This window comes from Suillus subalutaceus, assembly GCF_016647625.1.
Source record: "Suillus subalutaceus strain FC151 chromosome Unknown DFJ58scaffold_4, whole genome shotgun sequence".
Lineage (NCBI taxonomy): Eukaryota > Fungi > Basidiomycota > Agaricomycetes > Boletales > Suillaceae > Suillus > Suillus subalutaceus.
The window spans coordinates 654,714-676,566 of NW_024540253.1; the positions used below are offsets into that span (position 1 = coordinate 654,714).

The 21,853-nt window shown below is 45.7% G+C and overlaps 4 protein-coding genes across 4 annotated transcripts; 1 reads left to right on the plus strand and 3 right to left on the minus strand.

Moving 5' to 3' along the window:
• Positions 1-8,040: 8,040 nt before the first annotated feature.
• Positions 8,041-9,353, minus strand: DFJ58DRAFT_721749 (uncharacterized protein; the record flags this gene model as incomplete). Its single annotated transcript, XM_041384828.1, has 3 exons — positions 8,041-8,812; positions 8,937-9,064; positions 9,111-9,353. 3 exons carry the CDS (start codon positions 9,351-9,353, stop codon positions 8,041-8,043), a joined length of 1,143 nt encoding a protein of 380 aa, XP_041250382.1.
• Positions 9,354-11,450: 2,097 nt separating this feature from the next.
• DFJ58DRAFT_721750 (uncharacterized protein) lies at positions 11,451-13,266 on the minus strand (the record flags this gene model as incomplete). Its single annotated transcript, XM_041384829.1, has 5 exons — positions 11,451-12,148; positions 12,200-12,398; positions 12,454-12,549; positions 12,592-12,812; positions 12,894-13,266. 5 exons carry the CDS (start codon positions 13,264-13,266, stop codon positions 11,451-11,453), a joined length of 1,587 nt encoding a protein of 528 aa, XP_041250383.1.
• Positions 13,267-14,606: 1,340 nt separating this feature from the next.
• Positions 14,607-16,623, plus strand: DFJ58DRAFT_836469 (uncharacterized protein; the record flags this gene model as incomplete). The annotated part of the gene is made up of 8 exons (XM_041392298.1): positions 14,607-14,625; positions 14,699-14,742; positions 14,886-15,026; positions 15,297-15,662; positions 15,708-15,770; positions 15,825-16,076; positions 16,131-16,363; positions 16,611-16,623. The coding sequence occupies 8 exons, from the start codon at positions 14,607-14,609 to the stop codon at positions 16,621-16,623; spliced, it is 1,131 nt and encodes a 376-aa protein (XP_041250384.1).
• A 2,775-nt stretch (positions 16,624-19,398) lies between these two features.
• On the minus strand, positions 19,399-21,464 carry DFJ58DRAFT_721752 (cytochrome P450; the record flags this gene model as incomplete). Its single annotated transcript, XM_041384830.1, has 11 exons — positions 19,399-19,480; positions 19,534-19,663; positions 19,724-19,734; positions 19,783-19,908; positions 19,964-20,045; positions 20,102-20,291; positions 20,354-20,476; positions 20,529-20,644; positions 20,695-20,843; positions 20,890-21,214; positions 21,266-21,464. The coding sequence occupies 11 exons, from the start codon at positions 21,462-21,464 to the stop codon at positions 19,399-19,401; spliced, it is 1,533 nt and encodes a 510-aa protein (XP_041250385.1).
• Between the last annotated feature and the right edge of the window lie 389 nt (positions 21,465-21,853).

A 21,853-nucleotide genomic window follows, 5' to 3' on the forward strand; every position in this document is an offset into this window, starting at 1 on the left:
ATATACCTTATGTTTCTGGGACGATCCGCACGAGGCGTGAAGGTGAATTCTATTTCATGGACAGACTATCACATAAAAGGGAGGTTTCGGCGCAATGACTGGGCCTACTAAGTTAAGACGGAGCTCTGAGGATCTATACACTGCAAAAATGTTGTCAGCAGGTTTCGAACCGACTGCAAGAGAAACAGATTTTGATTCTGTTGTGGTAACCACTTGGTTAAGATCAGTTAAGATGGCCCTCCGAGGAATCCATCTATGAGTGAATGTCAAAGTGTGTTCCAATCGAAAAAAACCTTATCGTCGGCAAGTTTCGAGCTTGCGCAAGTCCGACACAAACATATTTCGATTATGTTGTAGTAACCACTTCGGCCAGGGGAAGTTGAAATAAAGCTCCAAGGAAATGTCCATCACTGAATCTTCAAGGCGTGTTCTGAGAGAAACAAACCTCGTCGGCTGGTTTTGAACCTGCACTGGTACAGGCCAAGAGACAGATTTCGATTCTGTGACAGTAACCACTTTGGCCAAGGCGCAGTTGAGATGAACCTCTGAGGAACTGTCCACCAGTGAATCTTCAAGGCGTGTTCGGATAGAAAAAACCTCGTCGGCAGGTTTTGAACCTGCACTGGTAGTGTCAGTCCAAGACAGATTTCGATTCCGTTGCAGTAACCACTTTGGCCAGGGCGAAGTTGAGATGCGCCTCTGAGGAACTGTTCATCAGTGAATCTTCAAGGCGTGTTCGGATGGAAAAAAACTCATTGTGCAGGTTTTGAACCTGCACTGGTACGACCCAAGAGACAGATTTTGATTATGTTGCAGTAACCACTTCAGTCAGGGCGAAGTTGCTCCGAGGAACCGGGCGTGTTCCGATAGAAAAAAACCCTGTTGTTCGGCAGGTTTCGAACCTGCGTAGTCCAAGAGAAACGGATTTTGATTCCGTTGTGGTAACCACTTCGGCGAGGACGAAGTTGCGATGAACCTCCGAGGAACTGTCTGTGAGTGAATCTTCAAGGCGTGTTCCGATAGAAAAAAACCCTGTTGTTAGGCAGGTTTCGAACCTGCGAAGTACAAGAGAAACAGATTTTGATTCTGTTGTGTAAACCACTTGGGCCAGGACACTTGCTGGCCATGTTTAGACGAACCTCCGAAGAACTGTGCATGTCGACAGGTTTCGAATCCGCACCACAAGAGAGCAAGTTCCTAATCTGTTCTGGTGCGACGGTTAGCTATGACTACTCAAGATAGGCCTTGAAAAATCCATTTATGAGTGAATGTTCAAGGCGTGGTAAAAGGAAAAGATTGTTTGTTTTCATGCTCCTTTACTACTATTATGGTACGCGCAATCGGCAGCCCCCAGAAGTCGGCACTTTCACAAAACTCGTGTTTCCAGCTACCTAAACACAAAATTCTTTACATAGACATCATTCTCTCTCTAACACAACTCAATACGAGGTCAAACGAATACATTTGAAGCAGAATTGAATGAGATAGCTGAAAGTGCCGAAGTCACGCAGAAATGTCACCTGCCGATATATGCCGTGACGGAGTTTCAGTACTGCACACACCAGTGCCGACTGGTGTATAGAAGATAATCTAGGTAGCTCGTTAGTGTTTGTACTAGTAAGTAACAAATGTATCTCACCTCAGTTGTGTAGAACCAACTGAGGTGTGTTTAGCGTAAGAGAAGTCTAAACAATGAGCGTGATTATGTAAGCGTATGATTGAACGTCCGCGCTATCTATTGATAACGACGTTTGACCTTCAACACTCCCCTTCAAACGGCAGCGCGGAGACCAAGCTCGGACGCGAAATGTTTGGCTTTGATGTTGGGGAGTGCTTTGGTAAGTGTATCTGCCACCATACTATCAGTGGGGCAATAGAGAAAACTAATAGAACCTTGTTCAACAGAAAAACGAATAAAAATGATAACGGATGTCAATGTGCTTGGTACGTGCATGGTAAGATCCGTCCTTTGTCAACGCTATGGCTGATTGATTGTCGCAGTAGAGGGTCGTTGGGTGTTCGAGTGGACGAAAAACCTCGGAGATGAGACGTCGGAGCCAGAGGATCTCTTTCGCGGTATGTGTTGCTGCTACGTACTCTGCTTCTGCCGTCGAGAGTGTCACTAACTCTTGTTTCCTCGACCCCCAGAGTATTGCTCCCCCGTCTACGAGCAGCGCGAAGCCAGTAATTGCTCGCCGATGTTCTTGGGAGGCACCACCTGCATCGGTGTCCTGCATGATTTGGGAATCATGCATGGACATGACTACTAGGTATCCCCCTAAAAGACAAAGTCTGTTAGCTTAGTCCTCAGACTAGTCAACCCATACCTTGGTATCAAACCTTGGTCCAATAGTTTCAGTTTTCCCTCAGTGATTCATGAATCCACCATGTTTTGAAGAAAAGTCATATGTGAGATGGGAATCACATAATGACCTAGTTGATATGAGAAGCAAAATGAAGGTTAAGGTATTGCCTTTCCTTTGGCTTATTCACTTTGGCTAGAGAAACCCATAGAGAAAAGTTCAAAGCCTAACAAAAACCTATCTAAAAAGCCCACGTATTGTGTACTATTATTTGTTCCATTATTTCTGAGTTGTTTTCTCTAGTGTTTCTTTACTTTACTTTTCTATTAGGATGCTCTGACTAATCAGATGCTTCATAAAATTGTACCTACAGGGTATGATGTCATAATGATGTCATAGGACTTCACCTACACTCCTGCAGGTATTTTGGTTGAAAGATATGATATCATAGTGATGTCATAATGATGTCATGTTCCATGGAATTTGCTAGAACATTCCAATGACTCATAATGACTCATAGTGACTCATAGTGACTCAGAATGATGTCATTATCCCACCATGAATATTCTGGAATGTTCTTTTGCATCTGCTAGAACATTCTGCTCCAGTTTTTGGAATATTCTTCTCACACTCTGAAGTCATTACATCACCTTTTTACTTACATAATATTCCCACACAAAATGTATATAAGGAGAGCCCATTCTCCCCCAAAAAAAAATAGATCTCCCACTTGTTGCATTCAAGAACTCCCACTTGAGCAAATTGAACTCTCACCTAAGAAGCTTCAGTCTGAACAAATTGCTGCTTACAAAGCCCATTTCCTTTGTAAGAACTGTCCAGGCAAGTGCAGGGAAAGTGTTTCCCTTGAGATTACATAAGTTTCTCGCGATAGAAACCCAGTTTTGTGAGACCAGTGTTCTCACCACATAGTGTTTACTGACCAACACGAGCTTTGGTCAACATTGTTATTTGTGAGACCAGCGTTCTCACCAGGTATTTGTATACTGACCAACACGAGCTTTGGTCATTGTTGTTATTTGTGAGACCAGCGTTCTCACCAGGTATTTGTATATTGACCAACACAAGCTTTGGTCCACGTAGTCACATTTGAGACCAGCTTCTCAACAGTTAACCATATATTCAGGAAACCAGTTCAAGTGTCTAGACGGTATATCCTAGACAATCCCATAGTTTCAATCAGAGATAATAAAGCTCCGGCTAAGTTAATCTGACTGATTGGTTTAGCAAGCCTCCCAAGAACTCACACGTTATCTACCACGAAAGAAGAAAAGTCATAGACCGTGTTAATCGAGGACTGGCAAGAAGTCTTATCCAGTGTAATTGTGGTGTCATTACATTCTTACACGTATTTATATAAGACCCTCGGTTATTAAGACATCGGCATAGCCGAGGAGTCCGCTCTTTGTTGTTCCGAAGGTAAGTGCCCACTTCTTCGTGCCCAACAAATAACGATATACTCTCTTCACCCCTTCCCAGTGCGCCCAGCCAGGGTTATCGGCGAATTGTGGTGCCAGAGTCGAAACTGCGAATGCGACGTCTGGACGTGTTCCCACTGCCAGGTACATCAACGACCTGAGCGCAGAACGGAATGGGACTCGCTTCATCTCAGCGATCTGCGTTGTCGTAGTGGGGGATTGGTCCTTCGTGTACTGCATACTTGGGTCCATAGGCACCGCTGTGGGTTTAGCGTCGATGAAATTGTACTTCATGATAATAGCTTCGACGAAGGACTCTTGGGACAGTGAAATGGTATGTGCTTCGCGATTTCGAGTGACTTTCATACCTAGTAACCAACTGATAGGTCCTAGGTCAGTTATTTTGAATCACAATGCGATTTCGACCTTGAACGCTTTGATTAGCTCTTTCGAGCTGCCGGTTATGGTGCAGTCGTCGACATGTGCTGTGAGGATGAGTAGGTCTTCTCCTATGTGCGCTGTGAACACTCCCCAGTCACTTTCCATCCGTTTGAACCCTAGTTCGGCGAGTTCTCCACATAAACGTTTGTACCATTTTAACGCGCCTTGTTTAGATCCATACAGCGCAACTCGTAGCTTTGTGACTTTGTCTTTTCCGCCAATGTCAGCTCCTGGTGGTAGCTCCATATAGATCTCTTCGTCGGCATCCAGCTTGCCATTCAAGAATGCGCTGTGGAAATCGAAGACATCAACGTCCCAATCTTGGCGTGCAGCGACAGTGAGGATCAGTCTCAATGACGCGAGACGAGCCACAGGTGCGTAAGTCTCGTAGTAATCAACACCATAGACTTGCATGAAGCCTCGTGCCACCAGCCGGGCCTTATACTTATCGATTTCTCCTGCAGCGTTTCTTTTAATCTTGAAGACCCATTTACAGCTGACGATATTCTTGTTCCGGGGCCGCTGGACAATGTCCCAGGTACGTGCTTCGTCGAGACTCTTTAGTTCTGCACTGACGGCGTCTTTCCAGTTCGCCCAATCAGATCGTGTCTTCGCATCTTCAATAGTGCTTGGTTCCATGCCTTCGGCCTCGCTCATTCCCGCGAACATTGCATAAGCGGTAGGTTCTTCGTCAAATCCCAATTCACTTCCTAACCCTTCTCCAGATGCTCCCATGCCTCCACTATCTTCTTCTCTCTCTTCCTCTACCCTCTGCATGCCTCTAGGGATAATTGGGTCGCCATCTCTTCCATCGTGAGTACCTTCTCTGCTGCACAACCTGCGCATATATGGCGATTCTGTCCGCTGATGAGTGGATCGTCTAGGGCCGGGTGGCTGATGCTCGAAGTTTGATCCTAGTGGATCAAGTGCTGGTGCTTCTGTGCTCGAGGTAGGGGTTTGGGCAGTGTGAGGAGTTGCTGGCTGATTACCATTTGTAGTTTCGCTCTCCTCCTCAGGCTGCGAGCTTCGCTGACCCAATGCAGTCCCAACCTGTCTCTCGAACGAGATGTTTCATTCAACAGCGATCATTCGACAATCCTCGAGGTATACTCAGTGTGCTCCACTCTCAGCATCAAATCCTACCCACCGGCCTTCACGTGCTCTCATATCCAGCTTCGTTCGAGTGTCATCATGTACCCATACACGAGTGCCCCAGACAGGTAAGTCTGCAAGGTTTGGCTTCTTACCATACAGCATCTCATATGGGGTCTTGCCGTCTAGCATGCGCGTGGCTGTGCGGTTCTTTACATAGACTGCATGCATGATGGCTTCTCCCCAGAGGAATTTCGGTAGTCCGCTTGCATGCAGAACTGCACGGACTCGTTCAATGAGGGTCCTGTTCAGCCGCTCAGCAACACCATTGTGTTGTGGTGTGTCGTGAGTGGTAAGTTTTTGTTCTGTACCTTTGACGCGAAGGTGTTGGCTGAATTCGTCGTTAAGGTACTCTCCACCATGGTCAGAGCGTAAGTACTTGATATTGGCCCCATGCTGAGTCTTCAGCCATGCCTCGTAAGTCTTATAAGACCCAAATGTGTCCGATTTTGCTGATTGAAGGTATGGAGAAGTATAGCGGTGTGGGTATCACAACCCAGCAGGCACATATAAGAAAAGTGCTCAGCCAGTATAAGTGAGTCTCAGCTCTGCCTAGCTGCTATACTCGCAGAATGCAAGAACGTTCGACCCTAAAGGGGAAGCAAGGAAAGCAAGGATCCACGGAATGATGCTGAACAACCCTGGTGAATGGCGGTGAAAGCGCAAGAAATGCTCTGAAGGCGCGCGCGGGAAAGCGGAATGCGAAAGTGCGCAGAGCGCGGGAAGGTAGTGCAAGTGGTGCACAAGTGTAGACGATGGATACTGAGACTGATAAGGGGAGAAGTGCGGATCTAGACGGATACTGATAGTGCCCACTAGCTATAGACTGATGCTAGGACCTCAAAACGATGATGGACACATGCATTGCATGGAACTAACTGGTGATAGATACTGAGTGGTAGGAAGCTAAGGTGGTAGGAAGCTGGGTGTGGAATAGTTGGGTGTAAAACGAACATGAGTGTATGTAAGTTCTACCTAAGCGCTCTCCCAGGGCTCGGAGCTGAATAGGGAGCGCTCTAAGTATGTAAGTGAGGTAAAGTGATGTAAAGTAAGGATCCATGACGAAATAGGAAGTGTAATATGCCAAATATAGTCAGATAACGAAAAGGGACATACCAAGGGACTGGTTGGACGATGGATGGATGCTCCTGGATGATGCGTGATGCAGGGCGCTTAAGCGCGAGAAAGTGCGCAAGGCACGCACGCGGTGTCTTAATAACCGAGGGTCTTATATAAATACATGTAAGAATGTAATGACACCACAATTACACTGGATAAGACTTCTTGCCAGTCCTCGATTAACACGGTCTATGACTTTTCTTCTTTCGTGGTAGATAACGTGTGAGTTCTTGGGAGGCTTGCTAAACCAATCAGTCAGATTAACTTAGCCGGAGCTTTATTATCTCTGATTGAAACTATGGGATTGTCTAGGATATACCGTCTAGACACTTGAACTGGTTTCCTGAATATATGGTTAACTGTTGAGAAGCTGGTCTCAAATGTGACTACGTGGACCAAAGCTTGTGTTGGTCAATATACAAATACCTGGTGAGAACGCTGGTCTCACAAATAACAACAATGACCAAAGCTCGTGTTGGTCAGTATACAAATACCTGGTGAGAACGCTGGTCTCACAAATAACAATGTTGACCAAAGCTCGTGTTGGTCAGTAAACACTATGTGGTGAGAACACTGGTCTCACAAAACTGGGTTTCTATCGCGAGAAACTTATGTAATCTCAAGGGAAACACTTTCCCTGCACTTGCCTGGACAGTTCTTACAAAGGAAATGGGCTTTGTAAGCAGCAATTTGTTCAGACTGAAGCTTCTTAGGTGAGAGTTCAATTTGCTCAAGTGGGAGTTCTTGAATGCAACAAGTGGGAGATCTATTTTTTTTTGGGGGAGAATGGGCTCTCCTTATATACATTTTGTGTGGGAATATTATGTAAGTAAAAAGGTGATGTAATGACTTCAGAGTGTGAGAAGAATATTCCAAAAACTGGAGCAGAATGTTCTAGCAGATGCAAAAGAACATTCCAGAATATTCATGGTGGGATAATGACATCATTCTGAGTCACTATGAGTCACTATGAGTCATTATGAGTCATTGGAATGTTCTAGCAAATTCCATGGAACATGACATCATTATGACATCACTATGATATCATATCTTTCAACCAAAATACCTGCAGGAGTGTAGGTGAAGTCCTATGACATCATTATGACATCATACCCTGTAGGTACAATTTTATGAAGCATCTGATTAGTCAGAGCATCCTAATAGAAAAGTAAAGTAAAGAAACACTAGAGAAAACAACTCAGAAATAATGGAACAAATAATAGTACACAATACGTGGGCTTTTTAGATAGGTTTTTGTTAGGCTTTGAACTTTTCTCTATGGGTTTCTCTAGCCAAAGTGAATAAGCCAAAGGAAAGGCAATACCTTAACCTTCATTTTGCTTCTCATATCAACTAGGTCATTATGTGATTCCCATCTCACATATGACTTTTCTTCAAAACATGGTGGATTCATGAATCACTGAGGGAAAACTGAAACTATTGGACCAAGGTTTGATACCAAGGTATGGGTTGACTAGTCTGAGGACTAAGCTAACAGACTTTGTCTTTTAGGGGGATACCTAGTAGTCATGTCCATGCATGATTCCCAAATCATGCAGGACAGCGGCAATACAAATGGTAAGATAGTTCTACTGTATGGACCCCAGGAGCCTCAAGATAAATGCACGGTGCATCTCAAAGTTATCCTCCAGCCCAACATATACAGCGAGATTGTTCTTGCCTCCAGAGCGCAAAAGTATCTGCAAGAGGTTGGCTCTCTGAGCAACAGGCAGATCTCCATCTGCACCACGCAAAATTGACAGGCCACAGGATATCATGGTTGGCACAACAACAACAGGTAGGTCAGATGGAGCCATCATATTCCTCTCAATAACGTCAGTGAGGCGATTTATAGTGCCTTGCATGTTCATGACGGTGGCTGCTGGTGTGACCTTGGCAGCGACTTTAGCAGTGCTGCTAACCCCCGTCTGCGAGCTACCATGCATTGACACTCGAGCCTTCTTCAAGGCTGGTGGCTGGGACAATGGCTGGGACAATGGCGCCAATGTTGACGAAAGGGGGAGAGATGATGACTGGGGACTGTCAGCATAGCTGGACATGGGGGTGCCACCGGAATTGTAAGATGATGTCTCCATGGAGTTGAGCAAAGTGTTGGTGTGCACACGTTTGCTGGACTGGGAGCCAGTAGCAGTGGAGGTTGCAAGGAACGGGGCGCTAGGTGGCATCATCAGGTCAGCGCTCATGTCTGGCACATCGCTAGGGCCAGTGGCTCCAGCAGACGTGCTTCCTCCATCTACATCAAGAAGGGCAAGCCCCCCATCAAGCACATCGTCTATATCAACATCAATGGAGGCAGGGGCTGTGGTAGCGGGGTGGAAGGCATGCCTTCCACAAGCACCACTGTTTTCTCCCAAGATGGTATACATATCATCATATAGTGGCCACCCTTTGTTGTGAAAGGGGCGCATTGCAGATCATGACTACTTCAATGTTAGTGAGTGTCGCAACATATGCAATCACATACCCTTGGAGCAACATATGTATTCCAAACACTGTCAGCAGCAGGGCCCTCAATCCCAGCTCCCCGCACATTGTCCAAATGAAAGCCAGATACATTGCAGTAGGCCTCGATTTGATTGAATATTTTTTGAGCTAATAGTCTGATCAGATCATGATCAATTGAGATAAGATCACGTACTGCAGTCCATTTGGTCTTAACCATATTGCCCGTCTTTGGTGGGCCCATTGTTTGAATTGTCTCATCGGAATTGATAGCAGTAGCTGCGCTGTTGAAGGTAGGCCCTGAAAAGTTCCCACTGTCGCCAATCGCTGCGTGATTCTGGATGAAATGTTGAAGGAGGATATCCACTTCTGAGTCTTGCCATTGTGCCTTTGGCTCCAAGTTGTCGGCAGCTGTTTGTGTGATCTCAGGTTGAGCCATGAGTACCGTTGTGAAGTTTGCACAGATGGCAGTAAGGGCGGAGAACGCTAGTACAGATTCTTTGGCGACAATGACAGTCAATAAGATAGGAATTCATGGTAGATGTACAGGTAGGAGCAGTAAGGTTCGAAGTCCGACGTCTGGGACACTTGAAGCTGAGAACATCTCACACAGGTTCAGCCAAATGTTGGTCAACATCTTGTTGCTGAACTGGCTCTAAGTAGTGGCTGAAGATTCCAGGACCCTTTCAAGGGGACTGGTTTGACGATTTTTCCTGTACCCTAGAAAAGGGTACCTCCCAGCAAAATTCTCCATGTGCACGATCATACCGGCTCCACCTGGCCTGTCAGCCACACCTTCTTTTGGAATTTGGATTTGTCATCATGACTCGAGCCCTATGTGTATCTTCTTTGACATCCAGTTTGTTTGGGAGTGAGATAGTGCCGCTGACATGCACAAAACCTGTTTCGTACATGATCACAGACACATAACATACTCTCGTACAAACCTAATACTGCCAATAAAGGCAGTTCTAATTTCTTATGGCTTTATCACAATTTACTATAATTTTCTTGAAGGTTTTTCATAGCTACATGAATTAATCATTCATATTACATACTTAGCACAGTCAACAAACTGCGTTCAAACCCTTATCCTTTCATTAGTAAGCACATTCCTGCACCTTTTAGGATTTTCTTGTATATTTTCCCACCTAATGAGCTATATTCGTGTTAACATCTTAACATCTCAACATCTGCGCAGTCATCATCTGAGCAGTGTCAATCTTCTTATGTAATCTACATTTTGTTTAATGATTAGTCATAGTTTCTGGACAGTTCTGAAATAGCGGTAACCTCTAAGTGAACATTTGGACACTGAGTCACAGTGAGTCACATGGAGTCATTATGAGTCATTTTTGTTATGACTCATACCAAGTCATTATGAGTCACTATTCCATATTTAGTAGTTGCATAGCCACCTGTAGAGTAGTATATAAAGCGACATAGTTTCCCTCTTTGAGCAATAAGATCCCTTTTAGAGAGTTTGCGTATCTCTCAGAAAGTTTCTCACCCCTTAATATCTGTGTGAATACTGAGTAAATATTAGTTTATTCCCTCCACTCTTTTGTCACTGTTTCCCACGATGTTCTGACTACCTGAGGCCACCTCTAAGTCACATTAAATTACTCTAGCTAGTGCACAGTTACTAGTCGTCTAGTGTAGTTTCACTGCAATTCTCTTTACAACACAGGAAATCAATTCTGTGGGGAGAAATCCACGTACTTTAACGATTGAGGACGATAAATAGGACTTATACTTTAGTCAACAATATTAAGAGCTTGGCCACTTAAGACTACATCAAGAAGGTGTATTCTAGTCTGGACTGCGTCATTACTCATTGTGAGATCCTGAGCAGCAGAAAGGTTGGTTCCAAAGCCACATATTTGATTGATTCAATTGTATCCGACTCCTAGTTTGATCTCCCCTGATTGTGAGAATAAGGAGTATCCAAGAGATATCGCTCTGACTCACCACATATCACTGTAATTCACGTAAGTTTCCGTAATCTGCATACTGTCACATCATTATTCCTGAAGAACCCTAAGTACTGCATCAAGCCAGTTGACGGGCATTGTTCCTGAGATTCCTAAATATCTCACCTTTTTTTTAGTCATTGGTAAATTTGCTCAAGGAGAACACAATCTATATTTGCACCCCCACGAACAACCACGTTATCAACTGTTGGTATTTGTCTGAACCGTTGACTGTGGAGGATAAGTGAAATTTGGTGTTTTTTATTGCCTTTCACATCCTAGTAAGACAGCATGATATCCATGGGATCATGGACAGTAACATAGATCATTTCCGACATTTCTGACTTCAATAATTGAACAAGCTTTTGCCACGGGCGCCCTAAAAGCAAGTGGTACAGTGCATCAGCTATAACATAAGCATGCGCCCATGTTTTTATGCCATTGACGTTGATTTTGAGCATTTCAAGACACCCAGACATGTTTTGAGAGCCTCTGTTCGCAGTCTGCATGCACATACAGATATCTTTGTTGATTGGGGCTCAATTTTTCTTTCAGACATCTTCTCAAATAACAACAAGCTCTGAGCCTTCGTCAAGTAATGCCATCTCCATGTGAATACCATTGAGTGTGACCTTGAGTTCTCGAAGTGGCGTGGCATGCTCAATTTGAGGAGGTGGGACAGGAATAGCAGCAGCGAGAGTAGTGGCAGACGAAGGAGGGGATACTCGGTGTGTTTTGCAGTGTTCTACAGCTTCCCTGCGAAGATCCGAACTAACTGTGAGAAGATCAGTGATCGTGACATTTGGAACGGCCATGTTGAGCATGCTCTGGTAGATGCAGGAAGCAGCATCCGGAATGGCTGCTTTTGACTCGTAGACATAGGCTGGGGTTTTCTTTGGAGGTGCGAGAGGGATGTCTGGAAGGGGAACATTGATGGAGCGAGTTTGTTGGTGAGCATGGGAACTGGACAGCAAACTGGTAGCCTCATTTGACTTCTCCTGCAAAGGTGCTGGGTCATCACTATTGAGCACCACATTTTTGGCCTTCGAACAAGTGATGGCGAGAGTGTCTGCGCCCGAGTCATCATCCTTGACTGTTGTGACTGTGGCGTGGTTCTCCACAATTCGAGTACACTGAAGGAAGTAACTTTCAGACATGAAGGCACTGGAGGGAATGGTCGTGGGAGGAGGGTTCGAGGATGGAGTGGATGATGCGATGGACTGGGCATGCCTATCTACAGCTTGCTGTAAGTTTTCGATGCCTTGTCATTGAATTCGCGAGCTGTCGGGATTGAGAAGGAAGAGGTTTTCACGAATGATGCGTCCTGTGCGAAGGTATTCAGCAGCTACCTGGCTGTATTGAAGGTAGTGAGACTGTCCGCAGAACAAACACTGTTTTGGGAGAAGTGGGGCGCTGGAGGGTACAGGAGGAGCTGTAGACACATTACTGCAGAGTTGACGAGTACAGGGGGCAGCCCAGGCATTAGCGGCAGTGGGAGAGAGACATGCAAGCTGTGAATAACATGCCGAATCATTAATATTGCCAATGTCAAGCAAGTGCATCAACCTCATCCATAGTGGACTTCTGTGGTGCTTGAACAGGTACTTGAGGCTGCATGAAACGCACAATTTTTGTTTGCACTTTGCAAAGAGCATCATGACGCTTGTCCAAATCGTCTGAGTCATATGCTGGACTCTCTCACACTCGACGATGGCTGGTAGTAGTCAGAGGGGCACGACGATCTCTAATGGACTGGATGCGAAGGGTGATAGGATCATTGAACTCAGCGTTGAAAGCTTCATCCAAGAAAACATGATGACCTGCCTCTACGACCTTCTTGAAATGGGCTGGCTCATTGCAGTTGAAATCTGGGTCCTTAAGCTCGAGCCATTGAAGGATTTGATGATGAGCACGGACCAGTAGCCCTTGCCAAAAATACTTGTCATGGTCGCATCCAGAGATCTTGTTATTACTGACGAGCCAGACAGCTATGGCTCAAAACTGACTGTAATAATTCATAAGCTCCTTCTCTGTATTAATGTTGCTGTCCACTTGATTAACAATGATGCATTCGAGCTCGTGAATGGTGTAGCGCTGTCCCTTGCTAGCACCTGGATTTTGGGTCAAAATGCTCTTCTTGAAGGTGCCATATTCACGACTCTCGAAGCCCATAAGCATTATCCAAAAACGCTTGATTTGACGATCCACATAGCACACTAGACTTTTGCACTTATCAGCACTTGTTAGACCGTAAGTAGAGGCGAGATCTTCAAACACTTCGAAGAACTCCAACAGCTCCAACATCTCGCTGTTAAAAATTGGCGCTTTGCTAGAATTAGGGCTGGGCATGGCACCTGTGCCTCGATGCACGTGAGACATGGCAGTAGTAGTTGGCTGGGTTGTAGCTCGAGCTTGGGTATTAGTGAAGATGGTGGGTCTTAAGATGAAAGGTTGTGGTTGCTGAAAATTAAATGAGGGTTGTTGTAGGGGTGCAGTAGCGGTGGGATATGATGGTCTAAGGTTGTCCGGTGCAAACGGATTCTCGTCTTTGTTGTTGTTGTTGTTGTTGTTGTTGTTGTTGTTGTTGTTGTTGTTGTTGTTGTTGTTGTTGTTGTTGTCATCTGAGTCTGAGTCTGAGTCTGAGTCTGAGTCTATTCTGGGACAAATGGGGCAGGAAATGGGATTTGATGGTGTGACTGGGGCTGGTTGAGGGATGGAAGGGCCGACAAGAGCGCAGTTGTCTCTGATGTGGGCCAGCGTGGATAGTAAGGACAGTGGGATGCGCTAAGATAAGTCAAGAGATCTAAAACACACCCCTTGCAGTGGGCTCCAATATGTAAGAACCTACGTGGCTCTTGCTGTGAGTTCAAAGGGGTGTGGAGACCGCTAGTGTGATGCTGAAACGCTATAGAACTAGATTAGTGTTAATGAATGTTATGTGATAATAATCGAGACAAGTGCGAGACGATAAACGATGGATATAGCGATACAATTTAGATAACAAGTGCGAGACTGAGACTGGGAGACTGGTATGATTGCCTGCAGTAGTGAGTGTACATGGGCTACTTTAATACTGCGAGACGTTTAAGGGCCGGGTATAACTATGCTGAATCGATTATGTGACGACGGGCGCTGAAGGGAGTGGCATCCACGCCTGACAGGGTAGAGTAGACTGAAAGGGAAGGGGATACGAAACAATTGAGTGAGTGGCAATATAAAAGAATATGGTATTGACAAAGTGACGAGAGCTGCATAGTGGAACTTGACAGATTCGGAGATGGCGAACTAAAAATAGGGTGATGGTGACGGAGAATGAGAACTGAGGGTCAACAATGATGAGAGGTAAGTGTTGAAAGGGAGTCAAGGTCCGTGCTGACCGAGGCTGGCAGTGTGCTGATGGTGGTTGAGGTAAGCATTGAAATGGCTATTTCCGGTGTAGAGACTCGCGTTTCTGCAGGCACATATGGGCACATTTCGCACCTTTTCACAACTTCTGATAATTGGCCTGCAATGCACGACTTGCACCATCAGCTATATTCGACTTCTATCATGTCCCTAGTCGTTTTACACATAACGCGCAGCTTTCCCGCGAAACGCGCCATAGGCGCGGTACTTTCCCGCACAACGCGCAGCATTCCCACACGCGCACCTTGCGCGCTTTATTGCACTTAAGCGCCCTGCATTGCCCTGCATTGCCTATCATCCAGGAACGTCCCTCTATGTCCATCCACCTCATTGGTACGTCATATGCCTTGCCTCGTGGTTTGTAACAAGCATTGCAGCATTATTACATGTCATTACGTATTCATAGCGCTTATTGCTCCTATCCCTTCCGCTTCCGATGCGATTTCCATAGTATAAAGTTGCTGACTTACTACACCATCATGATTACTCCCCTTTGCTGTACTTCCCTCGCTATTGGGTTTTACTTTAAAGTAGTAGTCACCACTTGGGCGCACTTTGTGTTTCCAATGGTTATCGTTATCCGCCTATACTAGACCTTTATCCGCACTCGTTATAACACTCGCTCTGTGTTTGCACTCGCTTTGCACATCCGCTTCCTTATCCGTTTCCTTATCCGGTATTTTCCGCACAACGCGCGCCTTAGCGCTCACGTTCCCACGCTCGCGCTTACCTTAGTGCGCTCTCTCGCGCTTCACGGTCACTTCGCTTTTCTTCTTGCGCTTTCGCGCATCCATTGCACTTCAAGGGTCTTTCTTTCATCTGGTTCTGTGTTCAGTAGCAGTCCCCTTTAGGGTCAAACGTTCTTGCATTCTGCGAGTATAGCAGCTAGGCAGAGCCAAGACTCACTTATACTGGTTGAGCATTTTTAGATATTTCATATCAGCCCAGCCAGGTTGAGATCGCCTCACCGGCATCAAATGATTGGTAATCCTTACATTTCACAGGTTGTCGCACTATACGAAGAGGACTACAATGTTGACAAGCCTGAGGCTCCACTCACAGAAGCATCACATGACTCGGATGATGAGCTTATGGCTCCATTGACACAAGGATTAGTAGGGGAGCAGTACTCACAGGAGCCTAGGGTGCCATTCACACAGGTAGATAATTATGCGCTCAAGCGGAAAGCTAGTGAAGATCTCACCATGGATGATGATGAGTCCTTGGTGTCCCAGTGGTCCATGGAGATTGATGGCAACCCACTGGCAGCAGAACTTGTGGAAGACCCAATTATGAGTTCTGATGAGGCACCACTCCCCGCTAAACCTAACACAGTGAAGGAGGAGAAGGTTCTGCGTACCACATATTTGGTAAGGATTCTGACCCTAATCACACTCATTTCTGACAATGTACAGACATCTGTTACTGCATATCAGGCTACTGTCAACAGCAAGCCGCTGGCTCATAAAAAGGCCAAGGTTTAATCTTCCACATCACATGCCCACAGCGCTCCTGCTACCACACGCCAGCAGAACGTCGCTACCACACTGGACAACATCAAAACACATGGCGCCTATCGCACAGTTGACTTACCTGCAGCAATGCAAGTGGACCAGCACTGGGCAAAGAATTTTATCCCTACCATAATGCTGTGGGCCAGAAGCTATGAAGATATCTGGAGTATCCCAGATGAAGTCCTTCTCCATCACACTCAGCTTGTTTTTAATGCAGTGTACAGCGATCTCAATATTGTGATTGTTCATGGTGGTGTGATACATTCACTTGTGAGTCCACTGTTTTATCTAGTTTTAGTGACTTGTACTACCACATCTATACAGACTGCACAGCACATTTCAGAATGGCGCAGCAATTTTGGCTCTACAGGGCTAGTCATTATCATGGACTTTTTGTCACAAAATTCCAACGTGGATCCTGTCAAACTAACTAAATCCCTTCTTGTTGACTGGGCATCCTTGTTTGAGGACCCTGACAGTCCATCTCCACTCACTGCATACCGCTCACCTTTCATATTGCAGCTATTTGGCACAGCACACCTCAACGCCATCAATGGGTATGTGGAGGTTCACTCCTTTGACATGCATGCACATCAGGAAATTGACCGGAACTTGATATGACTAGATATAATTGGTAATCAAAAACATTACTACATGTCATGTTTTAGCCTTAGATATTATTATCATAGTCTCACAAATATCTCACATATGATATGACTATGTCAGAAAAATATCATTTTGATGTTTGTCTTGGAAGCAGACAACAGTATGATAGTGTCATTACATTTTATTATCATGTTACAGATTTAGTCGGTAAAATCATATCAAAAATACACCAGATTATATAAGATTATTCCCACTAGATAAAGCTTGATATAAGCATAGCAAATTGATGTTGAAAGACAAGGCAAGAAAACTAACAAATATTCTGACAGTATCACCTGGTGCTGCGCAGATGCTTAGGTATGTTGTGCACTTCAAAAAATTTCAAGTTCAAGTTCAATTTGCACTTGCAAGTGTTCTCGTTTTATTTATTTCATTATTCTAGTTTGCTTCATTTTTGCACTTGTCCTCTGTGCTCATTTTCGCTGTCATGTATGCTCTTGTGTTTCAAGGTTCTTAGGTGACACTGACTGTGCCCCAGCCATGTCCTGCTCTCAGTCTGTGCGTGATTTCGTGTTTTGAGGTTATTATGCAGCACTGACTGTGCCACAGCCATGTCCCACTCTCAGAATGTGTGTGATCTTGTTTTTCGAGGTTCTTAGGTGACGCTGACTGTGCCATGGCCATGTCCCGCTCTCAGAATGTGCATGGCCTTGTTTTTCCGGCACTGATGGTGCCACAGCCATGTCACACTCTCAGTTGGTGTGTGATATCGTATTTCAATATTCTTAGGTGACACTGACCGTGCCACGGCCATGTCCCACTCTCAGAAAGTGCGTGATCTTGTCTTTCGAGTTTCTTAGAGGACACTGACTGTGCCACGGTCATGTCCCACTCTCAGTTGGTGCGTGGTCTCATTTTTCAAACTTCTTAGGTGGTGCTGATGGTGCCATGGCCATGTCCCACTCTCAGTTGGTGCATGGTCTCGTTTTTCAAGCTTCTTAGGCGACACTGATGGTGCCATGGCCATGTCCCACTCTTAGTCTGTGCATTATCTTGTCTTTCGAGCTTCTTAGGTGGCGCTGATGGTGCCACAGCCATGTCCCACTCTCAGTTGGTGCATGGTCTCATTTTTTGAGCTTCTCAGGTGGCACTGATGGTGCCATGGCCATGTCCCACTCTCAATTGGTGTGTGGTCTTGTTTTTCAAGCTTCTTAGGTGGCGCTGATGGTGCCACGGCCATGTCCCACTCTCAGTCTGTGCATGATCTTGTCTTTCAAGCTTCTTAGGCGATGCTGATGGTGCCATGGCCATGTCCAACTCTCAGAATGTGCATGATCTCGTCTTTTGAGCTTCTTAGCGGATGCTGATGGTACCATAGCCATGTCCCACTCTCAGAGAGTGCATGATCTCATGTTTTGACCTGCCTACTGATGCTGGCACTGCCATGGCCATATTGTGCTCTCAGGAAGTGTATGTCCTCGTCTTTTGACCTGCTTACCTGGCGCTGATAGTCATCTATCTCCCATATTCCACAACCTCACCTCCCCTTACCTCGACATCCCGTTTTCGTTTCTTTTTCTTTGTTCCGTTTTTAATTTGACCCTTACCTTCGATATCTTCTGCAGTAATACTACTATGTATGCCCCAACCCCAAATAAAACTTGATTTGATTTATAAAACAAGTGTCAAGATTGAGACTTTAGTAATTTAGTAGCAATTTTATTTGAAGTAGTCTGGCATTATAGATGTTCATCATGATTGTGTCTTTGGTAGTTTTCCCCAGTGTAGGCTGCCTATCTAAAGGATTGTCAAGGCTGGGTGATATTATAAAACTTTGTCAAGGATGGCAGATATTCACAATGTGTGTCATGATTGTGTCCTTGGCAGTTTTCCCCAGCGTAGGCTGCCTATCTAAAGCATTGTCAAGCTGGTTGCAATTATGATAGTTATTATATAGATTTTATGATAGACAAAGCTTTACAAAGTTATGTCATCTTCAGGTCAATTCCCTGATGCACTTGCAATGAGTGGGATGTTATAGCCTCACACTCTTTCTGCTGCAGCGGTGAGTTCAATTTAGAGTGGCTTAATTGTGCTCATTTTTTTTCAGATCAAGCATGCTGTCACCATGATCGTGCATAAAGAACTCAAAGCTGAAAATGTTCTGTTGTCCGTGTCAAGAGGTCGGTTTAGCATAAGGCTGCCAAAGATCCTGAACAAAGCTACTGGGAAGGAGACCAATGTTCTGTTCTTATTTTCGGCGGCTCGCTGGACTAAACCAACTAATTCGTACATTAAATCTCTGTTAGGAAAGCCCCCTGGGTACCTGGAGACCACGATACAGATGGCACGTGCCACCCTGAATGAGGTCACTGAAACACCGTCAGGCTCGCTCGACGAGGATGAGTTGGAGGATGACCAGTGTGCTATGATTTGTAAGTGTTTATCATTCAGGTGCCCTCTCACTGACATCTATTGTTGCAGGATTTTGTTTTTGTTGCAGCACCTACTACCAGCTGCCCTTTCCCCATTCCCCTAGTTCCTTATGTTACTGGGAGTCTCCTTAACTTTGCACTTATCGCGCTTTCTATGTATCCCTATCAGTAGTAGTATCCTGCTGGTATCAAATGCTTGTGCCGCTTTTTCTGCTTTTTCTACTTATTTAAGTGAAATAAGTGTGAAATAAGCGAAAATCCAGTCGACGAGTGGGCTTAATTAAGCGGCTCGCGCTTTTTCACTCGATCGACTTGTACATCCCTTTTCATGTAATTAAGTGACGAAATAAGTAAAAAAAGGAACCGGTAGTTTTCCTGATGTGTCAATAACATAGGACAAGAAAACATGTACAATTGTATCGCGATGTGACACTACATTTGATCCCGCACTGTTATGCAAAGTTCAAACTATGACAGACCTAGATGTCAGGTGTGAAAATCGCCACCCACAATAAGTATTTTCGTCAGCTTCGTATTTCATCATCACACGCTTAGTAGTTAGCATCTTGCTCAATGAGCGCGACGGCTTTCGAAGAACGAGGCTTAATGGAACACTTGAAGGGTTTGGGGTGGCTAGAAGGGTATCTATCGGATCAGCGCCGGGTGTGATCAGATATGTAACATACCTGATCGTGCCTGATGATGGATCAATCTCAGGGGTGATCTCAATACCGTTCTCGATGGCTTTCGAGATATCGAACACGGCCAGTGACATCGCGATAGATAACCAGACGGAGGCTTCAGCGAAGTGGATAGCTGTAAACGAAAGGCAATCGAGCGTCAGGACTCAGAATACAGTCTCGGAGTTGGGCATACCTGGACAAATACTGCAGAGCAGACAGTTAGCATGGCACAAAAACCTACTACAAACTTACCGCCTTCCAAAACCGAAGCAGATCGTGCGGGGCTCTGTCTCGGGCTTCTTTCCGTCATTGGCCAAAAAGCGTTCAGGGTTGAATTGCGAAGGGTTAGCATATCTCTCAGGGTCATTGAGCATGAACCTGGCGTTATATTCTGAAGTTCAAACATTGAATATGGAGAGAAAAGGGTACCAACCAGATGTTAGGTATGACCACGGAACCTTTTGGAATGTAGTACCCGTCATGGATGTCGTCCTCAGAGGCACAGTGGGGAAAACCTGACATTGAGATACCGTTCGACGACTTAATAATGCGTTAAACGAGATACACGGACCGGTAGGGATAACAGTATGCCATCGTAGGGTTTCTTTGGCAACTGCTTCAATGTAGGGAAGAGAGCCTTGGTCGGCGAAGGAGGGAAGACGATCAGGACCGACAACAGCGTCTATTTCAGCCTGAGCCTTTTTCTGCACATCAGGGAATAGCGTCATAGCTAGGAAGAACGAGTTGATAGTAGCAACAGTCTGAGGAAGGAAGTGTAGTGTTCTTAGAAGATGATTATTAGAAATGTGGAGGGAGGACCAACCGTGTCAGAAGCGCCGGCATATAGAGTTGCAGCAGACCATTTTACATCATGCTCGTCTTCCGCTGACAAAGGACTGCCTCCCAACAGATTCGAGGTGAAAGACTCCGGGGCAATGCCAGCAGCCTGGGAAAGTCAAAGTTCAACGCATACTCGCAAAACTACAAATGATAGTCACCATCTGGTCCACAACAAACTTGTACGGTGCAGAAACCATCTCTTCGAGGGTGTCGTGCCATTCGTGAGCCAGGCGCTTGAAGCCAGCACCAGGGAACCACTCGGGGACCTTGACCACTAAAAATAGTGAGGCGATTGGAAGTAAACGTCTGAATGCTATGTCTTACAGAATGGCACAACATCAGCCATGAAGGCGCCAGGAGCGGTGGCACGCGACCACTGGACCAGAGCGCGGTCTGCAACGTCGACGAAGGGGTCGTTGTTCTCTTTCACCTCATAACCATGAGAGATGCGCAGAATGACAGCGCCAGCGGTGCTATAAAAATCAAGATTTTGTCGATGTAAAGATAAATAGTACATACTGTCGAACATGTGCCAGTAGTTGATCGGGTTTCGTGAACACACGCTTGAGGAATCGGCGGGTCTCGACCTCCTCGACATGGCTGTATTTGCCCATAGCGGCGCGGGTGCCAATGACGCTGTGGAAGTTTTTGCGGTGCCGACGTAAACGGTCGCCGTATGGGAGGAGAGTCATAACGTTTTTCCAGCCAATAAGTTCGCCACCAACAGGAAGAATAGGACGGTCAGAGTATATAGCACTCTTGCTGTCCAGCATGTCCACCGCAGTCTCGACAGAGTTCAGCACCACGATGTGCTGACCCAGAACCTCGATATGCGACATATGACCTACATATAAGACCTTGAAATGCAAGATTGTGGCAAACGAGAGACACTCACCATACTTCTTGCCCCATTCCGTGAAGGTGAGCCAGGGCTTGATGTGGGGCATGTCCAGGACGTTCCCGATGAGAGGCCACCCCGGAGGACCAGGGGGATATGCAGGGTTCTTCAACTTGTTGAATACCTGCTTAAGCAGATATACTCCGACACAAGCAAGGCACAGGTCGAGCCCAGTGACGTTGGTGAGAGTCAACATGGTCTAGTACTAGGAGAGGACGATCGACTCAAGAGGGGGACGGATGTAGTGGGGCTTGAAGGATTAAATAACAAAAGTCCTATCTGCGGACCGTGTTCAATTTATGACCAAACTCAGGTGCCTTTCTTGCGCCCATCACGAGGCCTCATCAATTTGACTGGATCCCAGTGGAAACCTACAGGTGACAGATTGAGCCTTATAAGACTCGAAGGAAGTCAATAGTAAGTACCGTTTCGTACCATTTCACCTATAAGTTACTGAACACCGGTGGCGAATTCCTCAGTGGACTTGACCAGGTAGCTACTAGGGGCGGAGCCTTGTACATGGCAAGTGGCAAAATAGCCGCAGAACGGTAATCAGCAGAATGGCCGCAGATCTAACGGCAATTG